This window comes from Melanostigma gelatinosum, assembly GCF_949748355.1.
Source record: "Melanostigma gelatinosum genome assembly, chromosome: 3".
Taxonomy (NCBI): Eukaryota; Metazoa; Chordata; class Actinopteri; order Perciformes; family Zoarcidae; genus Melanostigma; species Melanostigma gelatinosum.
The window spans coordinates 19,184,877-19,204,835 of NC_136636.1; the positions used below are offsets into that span (position 1 = coordinate 19,184,877).

At 42.5% G+C, this 19,959-nt stretch overlaps 1 protein-coding gene across 11 annotated transcripts in view; it reads left to right on the plus strand.

Annotated features, from left to right (window-relative positions):
- The window catches only part of r3hdm2 (R3H domain containing 2), a 44,506-nt gene extending 26,152 nt beyond the window's left edge, over positions 1-18,354 (plus strand). For 5 of the 11 annotated variants that reach the window (XM_079266325.1, XM_079266326.1, XM_079266322.1 and 2 more), the window contains 17 exons: positions 781-889; positions 1,922-2,017; positions 2,450-2,499; positions 3,185-3,238; positions 6,020-6,255; positions 7,098-7,261; positions 7,743-7,841; positions 8,637-8,930; positions 10,996-11,131; positions 12,254-12,411; positions 12,936-13,075; positions 13,341-13,441; positions 14,198-14,367; positions 14,575-14,719; positions 15,377-15,468; positions 16,218-16,302; positions 16,813-18,354. In XM_079266325.1, coding sequence (XP_079122451.1) covers positions 781-889; positions 1,922-2,017; positions 2,450-2,499; positions 3,185-3,238; positions 6,020-6,255; positions 7,098-7,261; positions 7,743-7,841; positions 8,637-8,930; positions 10,996-11,131; positions 12,254-12,411; positions 12,936-13,075; positions 13,341-13,441; positions 14,198-14,367; positions 14,575-14,719; positions 15,377-15,468; positions 16,218-16,302; positions 16,813-17,201 — 2,518 coding nt within the window. In that variant the 3' untranslated portion in view covers positions 17,202-18,354. The remainder of the gene's footprint in view (positions 1-780; positions 890-1,921; positions 2,018-2,449; positions 2,500-3,184; positions 3,239-6,019; positions 6,256-7,097; positions 7,262-7,742; positions 7,842-8,636; positions 8,931-10,995; positions 11,132-12,253; positions 12,412-12,935; positions 13,076-13,340; positions 13,442-14,197; positions 14,368-14,574; positions 14,720-15,376; positions 15,469-16,217; positions 16,303-16,812) is intronic. The other 6 variants (XM_079266329.1, XM_079266328.1, XM_079266323.1 and 3 more) reach the window with 6 other exon arrangements.
- The last annotated feature ends 1,605 nt before the right edge of the window (positions 18,355-19,959 follow it).

Here is a 19,959-nt window from a genome sequence, read left to right on the forward strand (position 1 = left end):
TTTTTCACAACACCCAGATGTGAAGTGCTGACACCACGTGATCTGTGCTAATGCATTAATGCTGATGTTTGAGTAGCCAGACAAACATGCTCATATGCAAAGGCATGCCGATACCGGCTTATAAAAGACATGCAGACCGAGCGCTGGAACTCTGGCCTCTGTCCTGTTCTAGCTGGGACCATATCAGTGTGGTGGGTGGTAAGCAGAAGATATTACACATCAGGCAGCTAAATTATAATACATGTGTATCTAAAGAAACAATATTAAATTATAAAATAGCTATATCTTTGTGATTCTGTTTAGGCCAGCAGGGAAGGCCTTGCAGGCCCTGACGGCCCACCACTGTCAAGCTCACATGTGCACTTTAGACGGAGAGAGATAAGAAATTCTTGATTTAGCAACCTGCAAGCTGTTTAAAGTATGGTTACAAATTTGTGATGTTAGGTTTCCTAAAGTGTGACATACAAATCATCTGGTTAAAAATACAGTTTTGCCAAATCTGTAAAAAATAGTTTCTTGTAGAGGTGTTTATAGTGTTAACAGCATCCAGGTGCAGTTAATGTGTGGGGATGTGTTGGTATACCATGGCAAATCACAAAACTCAGAAGTGAACAAACTAAATCTGTGCAGATCTGGTATTCAGATTTAGTACTAGTTCTAGTATTGACACTTCTAAACAAGAACCTTTCTGCTGTTAACATGCTTCAATGTTTCCTCTAGCTTCGTCTAGCTTTGTTTTAGTATGTTACAAAACATGCCTTTTGTCCTCATGTTCTATAGCCCAGAACAAAGGTTCTCCGAACACATCAAGGATGAACGTAACATGGACTTCCAGAAGAAATTCATCCTGAAGAGAGATGATGCCAGCATGGACAAGGACGATAATCAGGTAGGCTGCATCGTACACCAAGACATTAGCTAACTCTCTCCAACTATAACAGGAGAGGGAAACGGTAGTCGAGATGTGATGATATAGGACCGTTAATTGCCTTTTCCAGATCAGAGGAAAGAAGGCAACTTTGATGCCAACTGAGCTGTGAATCAAACACTTTTTCACTGTTTCAAATAAAACCCGTAACTTAACAGAGGAGTCTTAATTGATTCATGAACGGGTGTGAAACAGTATCCTTTCCAACAGAGAGGAAAATTGGCATTTGAAAGGAGACTTGGGATGGTACTTATAATTACTAACACAGTCCCCACTTTTAGGTTGTGTTGAAGTCCAAACAGTTGGCATCTCTGTCCCCTGGTTCAAACGATATTTTTAGATATTATGCTAATTATTATGCATTTAACATCTCCTCCACTGCTGCTGATTCCTTCCGTGAGCCACAAAACTGTGTCGCCTGGAGCAGTGCTTTTTCTGATGCACAGATGACTGTGCGGTCGGACTAAGTAATGACCCAAAATAAACATTTATACTCTTTATGTCAGCAATTGCAACAATATTTATTAATTTTAAGAGGAAAATCTTTTCTTGTACAGACATGTAACAATAGTTTATGAGGTTTTCAGTTTAAGTTTGTTGAAAAGAGTTTGATCATTAGAATAAAGAACAATATACACTTCTTCATTCCTTCCAATAATATTTCAAGACTTGTCACTTGTCTTTGGCGCCTAATGCTTCTGCATATTTGCCATTTTCCTTTGTTCTATCACGTTTGTGGTGTCAAACCGTCCCACGCTGCTTCTGCCACTTTTAAACATTTATTTTGCACAGTTTACATTCTGTTTGTTTTGACGGCAAGCAGCTGCTCTCCCTGGAATGCTACTGTTGTTATCATGTGACTTGTTGCTACCTATCTTTGCAGCAGGTCGCACTACATGTGGCTACACGTGTATTTAATTAAAACGTAAGTATATAATTGTGAATAGTGCAAGTTAGTTATTTTTCTGATTTGATTGGTTTCCCAAATGTTAGATCCGTGTGCCGCTGCAGGATGGGCGACGTAGCAAGTCTATTGAAGAGCGAGAGGAGGAGTATCAGCGGGTACGAGACCGGATCTTTGCCCGAGAAGTAAGTATTGGACCTGGACAGGCTAGCAAACACTGGGAAAGACAGATTAACATTGAACCACAAAAGCTGTTACTTCCAGCTGCTTTGACCAGTGACAAGATAGTGGTTCCCAACATGTTTTGCTTCGGACTTGTTTATAGGGAACATTCTGTACTTCATCACAGGGTGCATGTCTGTGAGTTGTGAGCAGTTCATATGAAGAATATTTTGTTTTATCCTCTCAGACTGTTCAATACTGTGAATAGTTTGTAGAGTCCTGAAGAGGTAAAACGATGCGCTATTGTTTTTTCCATGCTGGTAATCATGTGGGAACCACTGCTTTAAGCGCCACGTCACATCAATACATATGATTTCAAACTTAAAGTGTTAATGTGCAAATCGTGTTTGTGTCTTAAGTACTTGTGGATGAATGAAGCATTTCATAATGTGCAGGTGTCCTTTTTCTTACAGTCCTCTCAAAATGGATACATCAATGACAACAGGTAAGATGATTCATCCTACCGGAGACTCTGTGTGCAATTTATGAGACTCCATCTTTGCCATTTTCCCCTGAAAGATACAGTTTGCTTGTTAGGTTTCAGTAATGAAAGGTGGAGGGCTTTAGACTCATGAATAGAACCACATTTTTCATTTTCTATATATATATATATATATATATTTTTTAATCTGACCAGTAATGTACCCATTCAAAAGGTTTTGTTCTGTTTATCGCCGGTCAGATGATCAATATGTATTTGCTGATGGTTTCTCTCCTGTGCCAGATTTTCAAGTGTTGTTTTTATGTTAGACTGTGAGGGACACACTGTCCTTGAGTACCATTTGCAGGTCGCGGAACAAATTGTTTTCTGGAAATAAGTTAGCACACAAAGAAGTAACTGTCCATTCAGCGGCACCCTGGCCATTGAGCTTGGAAGATTAGGACATAATATGCTGAGAGAGAGGATGAGGATGTGTGGGGTTTTCAACAGTCAAAGTTTCTGCCTTGTGTGAGTTTTTTGTTGTTGTTGTTGTTGTTGTTCTTCTTCTCAGGGGTAAAAGTTCTGCACTGTGCCTACCTCTACCTCCCACCCCTCCTTATCTCACCCTCTCCTAAACCCCCCTCCCCCCTCCTGTTCTCCAATCCAGTCCTGTAACCCCAGCATTTTCTCCTAATGTTAACCCCAACAGACTTTCCACTGAGGGCTACTGCTCTAGCTCTCAAAAGAGGAGGCAGATCTTTAGGTATTGGGGTGCTGATGACTTTGACTTGTGTGTTGCCATGCCCATTCTTTGAAAGTGGTTTGGTGATGATAGTGGTGACTTGTGGTGGTTTTTATTATCCTTGCTTGGCGTAGTCTGCTGATTGATGGCCATTACAGCACTGCACCGTGGGGCTTCCCAATGGCCCATGCATGGCTGCTTTGTGGTTTCACTGGGAACTGACTGACCTACTTACCCTTCCACCCATCTACTGTCAACTACATTTAATATAAAGTAACTGCATCGCTTCCACAGTAATCTGTTTGTTTTGTGGTCGACTTAGTCTTGTCGTTTTTTGTTTTAACATGTCACATGTTGCGTAGTAGCACATACAATATGTAAACAGTACATACATGCAAAGAAAACAAAGCTAGCTATCAGTTATTTTCATTGTTCATTGTTTGTTTTTTCTTGATTAACTGAATAATCTTTTGTTCTATAAAATATCAGACTGTGAAAAATGTTCTTCGCAGTTTCCTAGAGCCCAAGTTGACATGTTTTAATGTTGCGTTTTTTGATCCGACCAGCATCAAATCCCAAAGATATTCAATTCACTATTGTAGAGGATTCACAAAAAAGTGCACACAAAAAATGTGTTGTTATTATTTTGTCAAATCATTTTGTTGTTGATCAACTAATCGATTCAGCTCGAGTGCAACTGTACAAAGCATTCTGGTTATTTTTCCTTTTTATTATGTAAAAGTATTTGATGTACATTCTATTTGTAAACATGTTATTTAGAGCTTTCAAGTTTTTTATATAAATCATTTTAAGACTTGATTTTTTTGTGTTTTTAGAGTATTTACTAATTTCTTTGACATGCAGATATTTCATTAGAGGTTGACATGTAATATAGTGATTCGGCATTTAAGATTTATGTTTGAAGTTTGGAATTTTGTTCTTTTTCCATCTCACCTAAAATTAGCTTAATATCCCAACCTCAGCATTTACATAAAACACGCTGTTCAAAAAATAAACTATAAAACCGCAGACGTCACTTAAATGAACCAAAACAAGAAGCTCTTCTGTGATGGGTGGATTTAGCCGTCTTATAAGGATCGAGAGTGAAGGAAAGACGCACAACAGCCTAGGTTCCCCTGTGTGTGTGAGCGTGTGATGGGGAATGGTGTCGTGAGGAGAGAGTGGAGATGAAAGATCATGTGATCAGCAGCAGAATCCCTCCTCCTCTTCCTCCTCCTGCTTTCATCTTTGTCTGCAGAGCGAAGTGAACAAGTGTCCGCCTCCCTTTTTGGAGAGAGCGGCAGAGCACCCACCCTTCCCTTAAACTAGGCTGTGCAGGTGGAGGACTCAAAATAGATCCTCCAATAATTACAGTCTCTCTGAAATATTTATCAGCCACAGCCACCTTCAAATACCACTCACTATTGCAAGCATTTTACAACCCATACCACATCCCCGTTCTCGTCATGGAGATTCCCACTATCGGCCTCACATGTTTTCAGTTAATTTCCCTCTTGTTCTCTTCACACGGACTCACTAGGTTCATATCCCTCTTTCAAGTGTTTACTGTTTTATTTTTTTTACTTTGCTGTCCTCAATGCAGAGTTGTAGGTATCTGCTCACCTGCAGGCCTTTATATTTACACCTAATGCTACAGCTGCAGTGCAGAATAACACTTTTGTTTTTATTCATTTTAATTTAAGTGTTATTCTCCAGCACAGCAGGACATATTCAAATGGACCAATACTATTCTTAATGCTGACATGTCCATGGCAGACCCAACCATTCACTTGTGATGGAGGAGTTTCCCAACAGTGGTGGTTACGCTCACAGTGTGATCATTGGTTTTCTTGGCAGCTGCCCTTATCCAGGGTGACAGCATCACAACAACACAATGAGTGTGTACAGTATACGGCAATACAGTTGAAAGAATAGTGGTGAACCAGTGGTAGCAAGTTATTTTGTAGATAGTGTGTGTGTGTGCGTGTGTGTGAGTCTGGGTGTTGATGTACATGTGGTTTTGTTTACAGGTGTACGTTTGTCATTTCTTGTCTTCAATACAACGTATCTCAAGTGCATGTGTGCAGTTTATCTGTATTCAAATGTATAACACGTGCATATGCAAGTGCTCATCCTGTTAAGTCTGTTATGTGAATGTTGTCTCCAGTCTTTGATGGTTTGTGTGTTGAATTTATGGTTGTTTGTCTCATCTAGTGTCTAGTGTAAGGTCCTGCCACACCCCGGTGTTGATTGTCTGGAGTATCTTTTCTCCCTGCATGTATGTGTTCCTATGTGGACGGGTTTGTAAGTGTGTGTTGCGTGAGGATGTGTGTGTGTGTGGTTTTATGTTTAAATTTGGAAATAATATTGTTTGTTGCCTGATTGTGGTTTCACTAAAGCAGCCAATATGCATCTGTGTTGAATGCCCCATCCTAAATGCAGCCTGTAACACTGTGTCCTCTCTACCTGTTGATGACCTTACTGTGCTCTTCTGCTCTCCCCTCTATCCTACTTTGTCTTTTATTGCCCTTGTGTTTGTTTCCATCTACATTTTATTCACCAATGTGCACACCTTCTCTTTTCTATACATTCCTCACCCTGCCCATGTACATTTTTGTCTCTCTGCTGACTCAACTCTGCTTTCAACACACCTCTCTCTTGCTACCTCTTAACCCTGCTGTTACTTCACCTCTCTTGTCCCCCCCACCCTCCCTTTTTTTTCCTGCATCCATCCCCACTTCACCCACTTGGTTTCATCTCTTTGTCTCTCTACTCGGTCTCCCCGGGTCTGTCTTCTCTCAGAGGGAACCGTGAGAGCTCCAGCCGGGCGTCTAGCAGTCGTCAAAGCAGCACAGACAGTGACATGAAGTGCCTGGAGCCACGACCCTGGAGCAGCACCGACTCAGACAGCTCCAACCGCACCCTCCGGCCCCCCGTCACCAAGGCTAGCAGCTTCTCTGGCATCTCCATCCTCACCAGAGGGGATAGCCTTGGCAGCAACAAAGGCTCACAGGGAAGCTGCAAAGGCTCTCGCTCTGGTAAGGACTGTGGAGGGAAGTTAAAGGAAACAGAGAGACATTAGGTCTCCCTAGTGTATGTGCTTGCATTAGCTACACCGTTACTGAAAAACTGTCTTTACTATTCATTATAGTTATTGCTGTTTAAGTTTAAGTACAGCATAAACTCTCTCCTGTCAGGTTCTTGGAGGCAGTCAATGGTTTTCTCTAGCTGTTAGCATTTTATTTTTGAGCTTTCTTATGAAATTCCATGACACTGTTGCTCTTGGCTGCCTGACAGATGATTCAGTCCTTGCTGTTTCGGCAGCAAAGACGTCAGCAGATGCTTTCGACTCATTGACTCATGAATTTATTTCCTCTGTTGCACAATCCGTAGGAAACTTCTGTTGGTTAAACTGGACCAACTAAACACGTACACAATACTTATAAGCATTGCAACATTAAAGATGCAATCAGCCCATAATTTAACACACTCTGTAGGAGCTGGTGGTAAACTCCTTGAATATAATGCAACCCACACTTTTTCAGATGTAATGTCCAGAAAGAAATGTCATCTTATATTCTGTATTGTACATGGTATTTGAACATATTTTACATTACCTGAATGCTAAAACAAAATGAAATCCTTTGACACTATGATTGACCCCAGCCCCAACGCATTCAACGAGAGACAGGCTTCACCTCTTGTGGGAATGCTGACTTGAGTTTGCCTTCTCGTGGTACAGAAAAATTCCCATTATGTTGTAAAGACGAGGATAACAGAAGAAATGGACCCGGGTACATGAATAACAGCCTACATTGTGTTCCAAATGATTTTGATAAGGAAGATTTAGTGGGTTTCATGTCTTCTTCTGCATCACTAGGCCTGCCCCTAGTCAGTCCTGATGTGTGTCCCCCACCTGCAGCCTCCCAGTCCAGCCGTAGCCTCCTCCCCTGCCCGTCGCAACAGCCACAGTCCCAGGTTCCGCCTCAGACGGCCCTGCTGCCCACTCCACAGCAACACCCCATGAACCACATGATCGCTCAGGTATGAACCTCCACTACCTGCATTTATATCCACTATATCAGTACAAATGAAGAGGCGCTTTAAAGTTAGAGGATCTAATTCAATCTGGTGATTAATAGAACATCTTTAGTGATCGTATGTCAACCCTCCTACTCTAAACGGGTTGAAATGAATGTTGTGCCTGATGCTGAATCTTGTCACATGTAAGGAGAAAGTACTTTGATCAACATTATGAAAGTTAACTCATATAATGACAGACTGTTCCTCTCTGAGTTGTAGTAATTACATCTGACTTTGTCAACACTGTTGGATTGTTTTTGTATAATATTTCGAAACTAAATTGGATTTCCATTTCTATCCATCTGTTCATTAAGAATTTCTCCTCTGTGTTCTAACCCACATCTTTGTTATTTCTTCATTTATTTTGACTCCCTCCCTCTCACTGGCTTGCTCCTCTCTCTCTGCCTCTGTATTTCCTCCCTCTTTATGGTGGTGTGTATAGCCAGTGGCATCTCTGCAGCCCTCTCAGCCTGTCTCCTACTCCAGCCCTTCCTGCCCCCAGGTTCTCCTGCCAGTTTCTCCTCCCCAGCAGTACACAATGGTACTGACGCCTCTCTTGGCTTCATCTCCAAATATTCATTTAGTTACAGACTGCATTACTGACACCCTCACACTTTGCATTTAGATATTGCCTTTTCATTTCTGCTGGAAACTCTTTCTCTGTCATGCCTTGTTTTCATTCACATTAGTTTGGTTTTAAGCAACAGTCGGAGAAGAATTATGTCTTTGCCGCTCTGGCTCATTCAGGTAGTGCTTTAGCAAGAAAAGCCGTTTGCTCGTGTGACTATATGACGTGAAAATGTGGCAGTTGTGCTTTGCAATTCTTTATTTGGGTAATTATAATGGTTTGAATACATTTTGTTTCCTTTTTGATGTCAAAAATGTTTTAGGTCCCACCAGAATTTTATATTGGCTTCCCAAAAAAGGGACTCTAATTTATTAATGATACTGTTTTGCCCAATTTGTTTAAATTGGGTAGTATTCACTTCCCACATAAATTCCCAAAATGATTGAAATTGTAACTCTCTCATCCTAATCAGAAAAGTGATCTGGAGATACCAGCAGCTAACAAGACTTCTATATAAAGATACATCTATACAGCAGCTTTATATTTATAGATGATGCATGCACTGACTTGCTGCAATGCACTTTATGGCCAACAATGCCTGCTAGTGTTTCAGAGTACTCTACTAGTACCACAGTGTAATTTGCAGATAATTGTATCATACATGTTGTACTAAATACTGTGTAATCTAGATTCATACTAATCATTTGGTACTTGTGGTTATAGTTTATAATCAAAACCCACCAATGACATCATACCAATTCCTCACAGGGAGAAGAGCTGGCGCCCCAATTCACCCAGATGACGCTGAGTCGGCAGAGCTCCAGTGAGAACCCTGAGCCTCCACCCATGTATCAGGCTCCTCCCACAGTGCTGACCCAGCACCCCCCTCCCCAGACCGGATACATCATGGCTACCACGGGTCAGCCTATGCCGCCTCCGTCTGGTTACCAGCCGGCCACTGGACACCCCCATCCTCCACCTCCACCGCCTCCTCCATCCCAACCCGTCATGCAGGCCCCACCCCCCCCACAAGGCTACATGCAGCCCCCTCCACCTCAACAGGTATGTCCTCCTCCACAGCTTGTGATGTATAAAGGCATCAGGCGCAGGTTCAAATCCAGTTCTCACGTCTTTTTAAGTTTTGTTTGAATGTCATTCAAGTACCAGAAGCAGTGTTTGTCAGAAAGTGATAGTACTATAACACAGTATAGTACTATACCTGTGAAATATTTTATTACAATTGTGGGACCTCACCTGCATGGCACTCTGGTATTGTCTTGTGTGTCAAACCCCCCCCCCCCATTTAGTATTTTATTGGCTTTAACATATGATGAGTATATTTTGTACTATCTTCATAATAGTGATGTATTTTGTATTGTAATCACAGACATTCATATCCACTTCACTTTGTTTATTACTGCTGTGGACAAACCCGATTCCAGGAAGAACCGATGATATGAACAGTAATTGTTTCTGGTAATCGAGGACTCCAGCAGGGTTCACCCAGTGGGGGAGTTTGATCCTTTCCCCCAAAGAGCCGCGTGTCACCTCAGCTCGCCTGTCACATTCTTCCGATTGCAGAGGCGGTGACATTAATGAGTTCTCTCACTCTCTGTCACTCACACTTTTCCTTCCCTCCCTCAGGCTTCTGCTTGAATCCATAAAGATGTTATTAGAGTTCATTTCAGCAGAGAGGACTGAATTTACCTGGCCATTAAACACCCTGTGGGAGACATTAGGCCCTGTAATGTTGCTCTGGGGCTTGGTAGTAAAGGAACATAGTCTGTTTAGTAGCGTTTTTAATAGCGGAAGTGACTAAATTACTTTTTTTAAATTGGTTATAGCGTTGTGTTCATATGAAGGCAATCTGGGGGTCACTATTATCTCCTTAAAGCAGCTTGCCAATTAGAGCCTCCCAACAATAATGAAGTACACCATCACAGGGCCTGACTTCATCCACAGTAGATGTGATGGAGAGTAGAACATCTGCTGGAATCAGGAGCACATTTTAAAGTACTCCAACAGCTCTGCAAACCAGTAGTTGTATGTTACGAGGGCATACAACCACAAGGAAGTAATTTCTATCAATTCATTTTCTTTTTAATGGCTCTTATTTTCTGCGCTTTTATTTAGTAGTTCCAAGCTCTGATCTATATAGACGGCGCCTTTTTATCCTCTTGTTTGGAAACTCTATGCTACATTCAGCCCAGTTGTGTAAGCTGAGAGCTGTTCAAGCTTCAACGTTGGATACTTGGACCTCTGTAACTGTTGCACATCGTCCGCTGCTTGATGTTAAACATTCTTTTGTGCAAAATCACAGTTGATGTGTTGAACACTGACAAGGAGCATAGAATTGAGTTCTCTAGGAATAGTCTTGAATCTGATATAATCAATATTTGATCAACAATGGATCACATGACTTCTTATGTGCAAGCCGTTGCTTGTTCTTATAAAGTGGCTCAACGAAGCTGTATAGTAACTTTCAAGTCATTTTTTGGGGTTTTCCGGTCCAATACTTAAATGTTTTGAATCACTGTCAACAATCTTGTATGTTGACTGTTGACTCATTTTTGGCTACAGCAGGAGGCTGTTTACTGGGCTAACTACCTGTCCTGCACCAAACGCCAGACATACACAGCTGGTGACCAGCTAGTGAACATAGTGGAGCAATTAGCAGCTGAAGCAATTCATAGTTTGTGGAGACAAAAAAACAAAAGTAAAAGAAGAGAGAATAGAATAGGCACTTGACTCTAAACGAATGCTCGTGTTGCTTCGTATCTGCTTTTTGTAGAAATAGTAAAGTGTTTGCTAGAAAGTTATATCAACTCAGAAGGGCATCACATGTCAGTGGTGTTCTCAGAGCTTGTTTCTGCTGCCCCCATGTGGCCAATAAGTGAGTCATTGCAGGTGTAATGTGTCTAAATATGTGTCATTATCGGCAATTGACAATTGCCGATAATGCATAAAAAAGTAATGATGTGTTTTCAATACCATGAGAATATAGGAGGGTGGCCCCTGGTATTGTCTCAGTGTGTGAACAGAGTTGAACACACACAGAGCAATTATTCTTGTGTCATCTTTGTGTATTTATTCATCTCTAAGTATTTGTGTTGTTGCTTCTCTTCAGATACAGGTGTCCTACTATCCTCCTGGTCAGTATCCCAGCTCTGGCCAGCAGTACCGTGTGCCCCAGCCCATGTCCCACCAGGTGTCTTATCCTGCCCAGCGCACACAACCCATGCCTCAGCCCGCACAGCAGTCAGGTCAGTACTGTAATTAACTGATAACTACATAAATACTTATAATAACAGTGTTTCCTGTGTGTTTTTTTGTTTAAAGTCATTAATTATTACACACACTCTGTATTTAGTGTTGCATATTTATATTGAGAATGTTGTCACAAGAAATCAGAATAGCGCTATGACCATAACTTTTTTTAACTTATTAGGAGCACCATCCAAACTGTGTCCAGAACGAGTTAATACACAGATACAGTCCACTTGGTTTTGTAACTGTAGTATGTTGTTACCTCAGCTAAAAACTGCTAAATCATTCTCAGTTTGAAGTCTTCCAGGTAAAAGGTTGATCGTAAACGACCTCGTCCCCGTGTTGTTCTGCCAAGTCAAACATGCTCGGACCAAAATAGAGCTTTTTCCCTTTTTCAGGGAAAACCGTGAAAGCTCTATCCCTCAGTCTTTCATTTGGGGTCTGTCAAGGACGGGTTGTCTGTGTGTTTGTACAGCAACTGATTACTCAAATCCATCATGTCAGTTTCAGTCAGTGTGACTTTCCATCAATCGATGTGAAGATTTCCATTTAACATGCTGAATTGGTATGAAGTGTGTTTGGCTTCTGAGTTCCTCTTCAATTACTTCTGGGTATTGAAACTATTGTTTTTATCAAAATAAAGTGCTATAGATATATGTTGGAGCCAGAATGTGGTTTTGTAGTTTTCTTTTGTCTTTGAGGGAGCACGGGGTGGGTACACATGCAGTTCTGACATTGAACACTGGGTGTCACATTGACATTAAAGTGCATATAGGTAAGTGCCTGGTGATGAGAATCAGGTGTGTGGACGGGAAGCTAACAGTTTGTAACCGTGTCATTCAACGTGTCAGCCAGCGTGTCAGCGTGGCGTGTCAAGGTGTTGTCATGTAGTGTCCTGTGCTGTTCTTTTATGGTGTCTAAAAAACGCTTCACTCTGGTTGAAAACAATTACAAAAAGCTGCTGAAAATCTGTTTTTTGAAGTCAACTCTTATGGTTTTTCCCTCAAAGGCAAAGGCCCAACTACCTGTCGGCTCTTATTGTCTTCTCTTGTACTGGACCCTTCCTTCATCACACTGCTCTAGTTTCTCTCCTCTAACTGTTTGTCTGTTGTCATCAGGTCTCCAGACGATGATGCCCAGCCAGCAGCCGAGCTACCAGGGTATGATGGGTGTGCAGCAGCCCCAAAACCCTGGTCTGCTTAATTCCCAGAGGGCCGGCATGGGAGGACAAATGCAAAGCATAATGGTTCAGTACCCACAGATGCCATCATATCAGGTAGCAACGGTTTTCAATCGGCTTTAGGACAACATTAATAAAAGGGTACAGACAAACCGTTTTATTGTTATCTGTAAGAAAATGAGCCTTGCCTGGTGTGCTGAATATTTCAGCCCCACCAGTGTCCACATGCATGTGGCTGATCTTAAGCTAAATGGCTCCATCTGGTGCTCATGTAAAGCAACAGTTCATGTTGGAGAGTCAGACGAAGCTGAATGGCCATTCATCTTGATCCAGTAAAAGATAGAATTGCTCTTTTTGTGGGCTTTTGGGACATGTTTCCACGAGCGTGTTTCTCTAGGTACGCCGTTCTGTTCTTTAATGTGTAAAATATCTGACCAGTGGATTTGTGTTGTTTTGATAATATGTGTATGGTCGGCATTATTCTCCCCATATTCCCGTCAGCAGCTGGATTTGTCTTGTGTATACTTGGAATACGGATGATGATGTTCTGAATAATCTTTTACTTTGACTACTGATATTGGTCAACAGTATTTGACAAGTAGTCTTTCTGTGTTTTCCAGGTTCCAGTGGGAAATGAAAATCAGCAGGTGGTGCAGCAGCAGTACCAGCAGCAGGTGATGGTTCCAGTCAGCCAGTCTGTCCAGGGGCCCATGCCTGTCTACTACAGTGTTATTACACCCACACAGCAGAACAGCACAAGGTATGTCTGAATACATGACATGCGCACTAATGAGTTGGCAGTAGTGTCCAACCATTTCAGATCGCCACCGTAACTGTCAGCAAATATCTTGTGTGTTTTAGCAGAGCCGTGTACAGATGTGATGTACTTACAAATGACCGCAAAACAAACTTAACACCTTGGTATTCGGGACTTTATTCATTATGTGGGCCTCTATCCTCCTGTATGAGTGTGTGTTACCTCTCCCCATGCATTTATTTCTCCTCCTCTGTGTCTAACCCTGCAGCCCGGCAGTAGGTTACATGCAGCCCCCCAGCTCTGAGCAGTATCAGATCACACAGTCGCCGGCCCCTTGCAACCCTCAACAGTTGCAGCAGCAATATTCAGGTGAGACTCAGTGTCAAGAAGCAGCAAAGTGGCCATTAGAAAAACTTTTTATGACTAACTGATGAAAAATGATTTCAGCCTTTTTGAAAACGATTTTATTTAGCTTTAATTCATTTTATCTTATTTGTGAGCATTATTCTACCAAAGGGAATGCCTGGAGTATTTTGCGTGGTATCCAGTGTGCAACAGAATCAGGTGAAAGGTATCCAGGGTAAGGTTCAGACGAAGGTACACAGGGTTCACACGGTGAGCACGTGAATCGATGTCCATAACAAGGGAATGTTTGAAGAAATCAGAGAGAACCTACACGTCAGGAAGACCTTGTGCTGCCGTTTGGCCTTAAGCAAATGTTGATGTGATCATGGTCACTTCATCCTTTCAACCTCTGCTCTAGTTTGTGTCCTTTACTCTGTATGTTTAGTCAGTTTCTCAGACTGCTTTATGTTGGTAATTTGCTTTAAAAGTTATATTTCAGGCTCTGTTTTCAAACCTGAGACTAAATTCAACAATTGGCCAAAGCTTTGGGGCTTCTTCAATTTAACAAAAAGTCAGCATCTTATTGATTAGAATAATGAATGTGGTTGATATTCTGACATTTGATTTCTTAAAGGGATAGTTGAGATTGTTTTTAGTGGGGTTGTATGAGATAGTCTGTGTGTATTACCTACACTAGATGCCGATCGGCTAGTACTTGCCTATAAAAAGTCTCAATTATCTCTAATTAAATGACCTGTTTATCTGTGTGCTCTCTCTCAGGAGTACCGACTCCTGGGCCCGGGGTGATGGTCATGCAGCTCAGTGTCCCCAATGGCCCACAGCCTTCCCAGAACACTCCTCTGGTCCAGTGGAACCCATGCAAGTACTACAGCATAGAGCAGAGGCCCAGCAAGCCAGGGGAGCTGTACAAACCGGACAACACTCCACAGGTACACACGAATGCACATGAAGGGAGGCGTTATTTTAAATAAATGTGAAGGATCTCATGAATCCAGACTGTAACTTACAAATCCAGTCATTGGTCTTCAAGGATTCGTTCATTAGCAGCCCCCTAGTGGCCAACAGGAGGACTGACACTGACGTGACCGGTGTGTGTCACACAATTTCATATTTTTCCCTCTTCTCTTTGTGTCCAGGCCAGTACTCAGCTGACGAGTCCCCTGACCTCCCCCACTCAGTCTCCCACCCAGTCTCCCTCCGGCAGCGTCAGCAGCGTCTGTCCGGGCCTGGGACCGTTGCCCCTCATCTCCCAGTTCCCCCGGCCAGGAGGACCCGCTCAAGGTACGCATGAACACGAGGCATGGAAGCTCATATACATGTGGCCACAGCTACACAAATATCAACCAGGTTGTTTCAGGTTTTTAGTTCACAGCAGGAACAGTAGTTCACGTTTATTTGCCTGTGTGCTCGAACCCCTGATCAGACTCCTCCACGTGGTCAGGTGGCTTTTGGCCCTGAGCCAATAGCCACACATGGCTTCACCTCATCCCTGTCCTCTGTCCGATGTTGACACACAGAGCCACAATACCTTTACTGATAAACAGACCCACTGTTTGGAACACATGATTACACATACAGACAGTCTTGCATCAGTCTGCAATCCACGTGAGATCACCATGGCACACATAATGAGGCAATACTGTAGGTAAGAGCTACATTAGGCCCACTGAACCGCTTCTCAGGCTTTGGATGCTTATTAGCAGTTATTTTCTTTTTACTCGACAAGTTGTGTTGAAAGAGAATCTTGAATGTGAAATGTAAGTTCCATTAAAGCCTTCATCCTTCTGCTTGTTGACTGATCTCTGTAAGTGTATTTACATTCTTCACAATGTGTGGTAATATGGTGCACCTGACCTTTTGTTACTGAGGCAATGCAACTCTACTTTGAAGTATGTTCAGGATTGATGATTTTAACTGTGAGTTGTTGTTATTGTGAAGGTGACGGGCGCTACTCTCTGTTGGGGCAACCTCTGCAGTACAGCCTGTGTCCTCCACTAATGCATGGCCAGTCCTCCTACAGCTCCCATCAGGTCAGTGCTGGCAAGACTTTGTACCAATGTGATTCAAGTACTCTTAACATGTTAAGGCTGTGATATTGACAGGTCATGATATTCTTTTAAACAAGCCTTCTAGTTGGCCAATATGCCTTAAGAAGCTAACAGTCTCTGATAATTGAACCTGCTCTTATTGACAAGACATCTCGAGCATGTATTGTTTCTGTAATTCAGTTTATTTCTGGCTTGAATTCCACACTAACAACTTAATTAAATACACCACCAGGTACATAACTTTGTTTTCTGAGTTCTTTAGGTTTGATTTTAAAGGCCCTGAAGCGGTCACTCCTAAAGAGGATCAATGACATTTATGTTTATGTAAGAACAGAAGACAATCTATAATGTGCATTTGTTTTCTTTTGTTGTTTACGGGTGATTGAAATGTGACCAACTAGTCACCACAAAGTATCTTGGGTCTGTGAATGAAGATGAATAAAGAAAATAAAAGTTTGGGAACAGCCACAACTTTCTTAAGTCATAAACTGTTGGCTGTGGAAATTGTGTGAATTCTGTCTCTGCAGCATTTTGTGTAACCAAAAGGTAAAACAGCTCCATACATTTAAAATGGAGGCCATAAAACACTTTGAGGTGGTCATCATCTTTCCTGCAACTGTTTGAGCATCCAGTTACCAAAGACCAGGTTGATTGATTGCTTTCTATCGCCATCTAGTGTCTTGTTGTGGAACTGTACTAAACTCGTAATATCTGTGTTATAATGCGTTCAGGGCCAAGGAGTGATGAAGCACGGGGCACGGGGGAAAAAACAAACACTCAAATCTGCATCGACAGATCTCGGCACGACTGATGTAGGTAAGTCGGAGATGCGTCATCACAGAACCAGAATATCATCCGCCCCCGTTATTACATTCTGCCTGCAGGTATAGTTACCCTCAACATGTGATCTTTCACTTTTAAAGAATGTGATGAGGAGATGAACTCATCTGAGCCCTTGAAAAGTAGATATTGGAGGGCGGTTCTGTGTGTGTATAGATTATATCGGCCTTATTGCTGATTTTCCTGTATTTCTTTCCTCACAAACTCCATTAAGTATACCTCGAGTTGTTGAAACTACACTGACACGCGCTCTCAGCACTGCATGCAAGTGTAGTTCAACAGCCGTGGCAAATTTAACTGAAGTATCATTGGAGCTGGGCGAACCATGATTGCCCGAAGCTAAACGTCTTCAGCCGACACAGGCGAGCAAACGCACACACAGCGTGTCTCTGGAGCAGGTGCTTGAAGTCTACAAAGACACTTCCTGAGCAATCAAGGCCGCTAACATCTTCTCTCTTTGGCTCTCCTCCTCTTCTCTTTGTCCAGTGGTGAGTCGAGTACTCGAGGTAACGGACCTGCCAGAGGGCATTTCACGTCCAGAGGCCGAAAAGCTCATCAACCAGCTGTCGATGTGCGGTGCCAAGATCCAGTGGCTGAAGGAGCCCCAGGGAGGCCGAGGAGGAGGCTGTGGCCCCTGTCCCGGTGCGGGGCTCGCCGGGCCGGGAGCCGCCGGCGGGCTCGTGGCCGGCATGGGAGCGAAGGGCGACTGCGGCGACCCGGCTCACCTCTACACGGTTGTGGCAGTGTTCCCCAGCACCATGGCCGCCCAGAGTGCTTCCTTCAAACTTAACAACAGCGGGGCCAGCCTCTTCAAACTGAGGGCCGCCAAAAACAACTATGACCTGCGCGTGCTGGAGAGAGCCAGTTCTCAGTGAAAGGAGAAGAGAGGGGGAGGAAAGCAAGGAAGCGAAAGAGAGACTCTTGGTGGAGTGGTAGAAAAGGAGGGGGGACTGCTCTTAGTGTATAATTTAAAATCTAAAATCAAAAACAAACAAAAAAGAAAAAATACTTGCGTTAAATGTGTCAAATGTATAAAAGGAAAGACGGTGTGAATTCTGAGGTGTTTGGTTGCAGAAATGATTTTGTTTTTGTTTTTATTCATTGTTTTTGTTTTGTATTTATATAGCAGAAGAGCACACACGAGCATGTGTTTCACTGATGCCGTGGAATGCATGCTGCCATTATACAAAAACACATGAAATGACACGCACACACACACACACACACACACACACAGAGAGAGACACACAAGCGCAGGCAACAGGGTCACATAGCACATAACAGAAACACACTGCACAGTCGACCTCAGCCGGACCTTTTCCTCCCCTCTGCTCTCCAACCCTCCCTCCTCTTCCTCCTCTTCCTGCCAACGCTTTCTCTCCTTCCCCAACTCGTCTCGTGAGCTCACATATTTATACATTTTCAGACGCACAGTTGCGCACTCGCTCAGCTCTCCTTTCTTGCCATGTCTCATACGGCCTGCTATCTTTCTCTGCTCCTCTGTCCCTCTCATTTACTCTCTCTCCACTCCTGCTTTCTCTTTGCCTTACTGCTGTTGTGGGTTTCTGTATTGCACTGTTTGTTTGGTTTTTTTTCTCAGAAGTGTTTTTCTTTTTTTTTTTTGGGATTCAATATATTTATTTAAGTGATGTAAGGATTAAAAGAAAACTATATATTCAGTGATTTTTTTTTTTCTTTCTTTCCCCCCCCCCCCGAGTGAAAAAGTGTAGGTCCTCTATCCTTTACTCCTTCCCTCTTCATCCCCCTCTCCTCTTTCCTCGATTTGTTTCCTCCTTACTGCCCTCTACCTCACTTCTTTGGTCTTCTCCTCTCTCCCTAAACTGTCCCCCCCGACGCTCCATTGTGTTTGCGGTTTTTGTTGACAGCTGTGCAGAACGTATCAGAAGAAGTAGTTAAAGTGCACAATGATTGCATATGTCTACTGTAAATTTTATTTAATCTGTTATTTTTTGTTTGTTTTTAAAAATATAAAAGTCCAGAAAAAAATCTATCAAAACATCTGCTGTGTCATGTGGTTCACAGTTTGACTTTATTGTAGCTGACTCTGAAGTGTGTGTGTCTGTGTAGGGACTGGAGGAGCCAGTGATCGAACCACAGAATAGAATTCATAGACGACTCTCTGAGCCACAGCTGCCCACACATTAACTGCTAATAGTAAAACTGCTGAGTCCACAGTCGAGTAAATATTTGCGTTGCTCTGAGAATAACTTAAGTGTCAGAATGATAAGGTTTTAAGTGGATGTTTGACCTTAGAAACAGCAGTTGAAAATAACAATCTCAAGTTAATTGTCTGTTCTGTGGCTTTTAATCATAAGTGATTTTTATCAGCAGATGCGATTTTCTATTAAAATGAGATAAACTAGTCTGCTGATAACGATCATGTGGTACGGTCGGAAGCACCAGAACACCAACTAAAATGGTTTATCAATGTCTGGTGGATGTGTGTGTTTCTTTCCTCCTGCGTCGCTTTCTCGCTGCCGCCCCCGTTTTCTCTCCAGCTGCTAACGAGATGAGGTCCAGTCATGCTGCTCATTGGTTCCCACAGACTTCCAGCTGGCCAATCATCAGTCGGGACCCTCAATTAAAGGAGCAAACCTGAGGAGATCCTTCTCTTTTGTTTACAGGAAAGAAACTCAGCATCTAGTTGAAACCATATATGTATTATATGCATATTTACAAGAGAACAGCTCATTGCTGTAATGTGTATAGGCTACTATTGAATTGGAATCAGACCGGAGTGAGCAAGTTAGTTGCAGCAATATTTTAGCATGCATTGGTTCAGTGTCGGCCCTTACGAGCTTTAATACAGGAACAGACAGAAGTCAGGAGGAGCTGCTTTATGAAATCTGGTTCATTAACTCCAGAACGGTTCAACATCTGGTTCATGTGGATTGACCTGAGAGACGGTAGAAGACAGAGGTTGGCTGACTGCTGACGGTGGCTTCTCTCTCAACTTAGGTTCCGGAAATCACCACCCGAGACTGAAGTGACCGGTCAAATAACAAACAATTATCATTTATATATACAAACACAAACATCAACAACACGTTCCAGCATAACTTTGAGAGTTTTAAGTGAAGTGACGGCACTGCATGAGGTTAGTAGCTATTGTATAATGAAAGCTATACTAGAACACACTTATGAGGACTTATGAACAGATTTTAATGGCTCTGAATGAAGTGTGAGACCAAAGAACAAGTCACGAAGATCAGAGACATGGCAAGTCTTTATTTTTCATGAATTATGATAATAATTCATACATTCTGCAGTTGTAAATGTTACTGAGCATAAAGTGATTCAACGTTCATCTTCCTGGTGAATTAAAGACACAGCTGATACAATGTTGACCATTTAAAATGGCAGAAACTCTGTTTTGGGCAGATTCATTATTGATGAAGGAATCCAGGAATAACTAGGTTTGGTTTGAGACCTCGTGTTTCACGAGTTCTCAGCCAAAACAGGAAGTGTTTTATAAAAGTCCTCATGGTGGTGCTCTCCCATCAAAAACCATTTGTTCTCTTGTTCATGGACCAACTTTCCACCAGATGTCGATGAAGTGTGTTATGTTGTTTTTGAGACATCCTGGTAAACAACAGATAAACAAATGGGGCC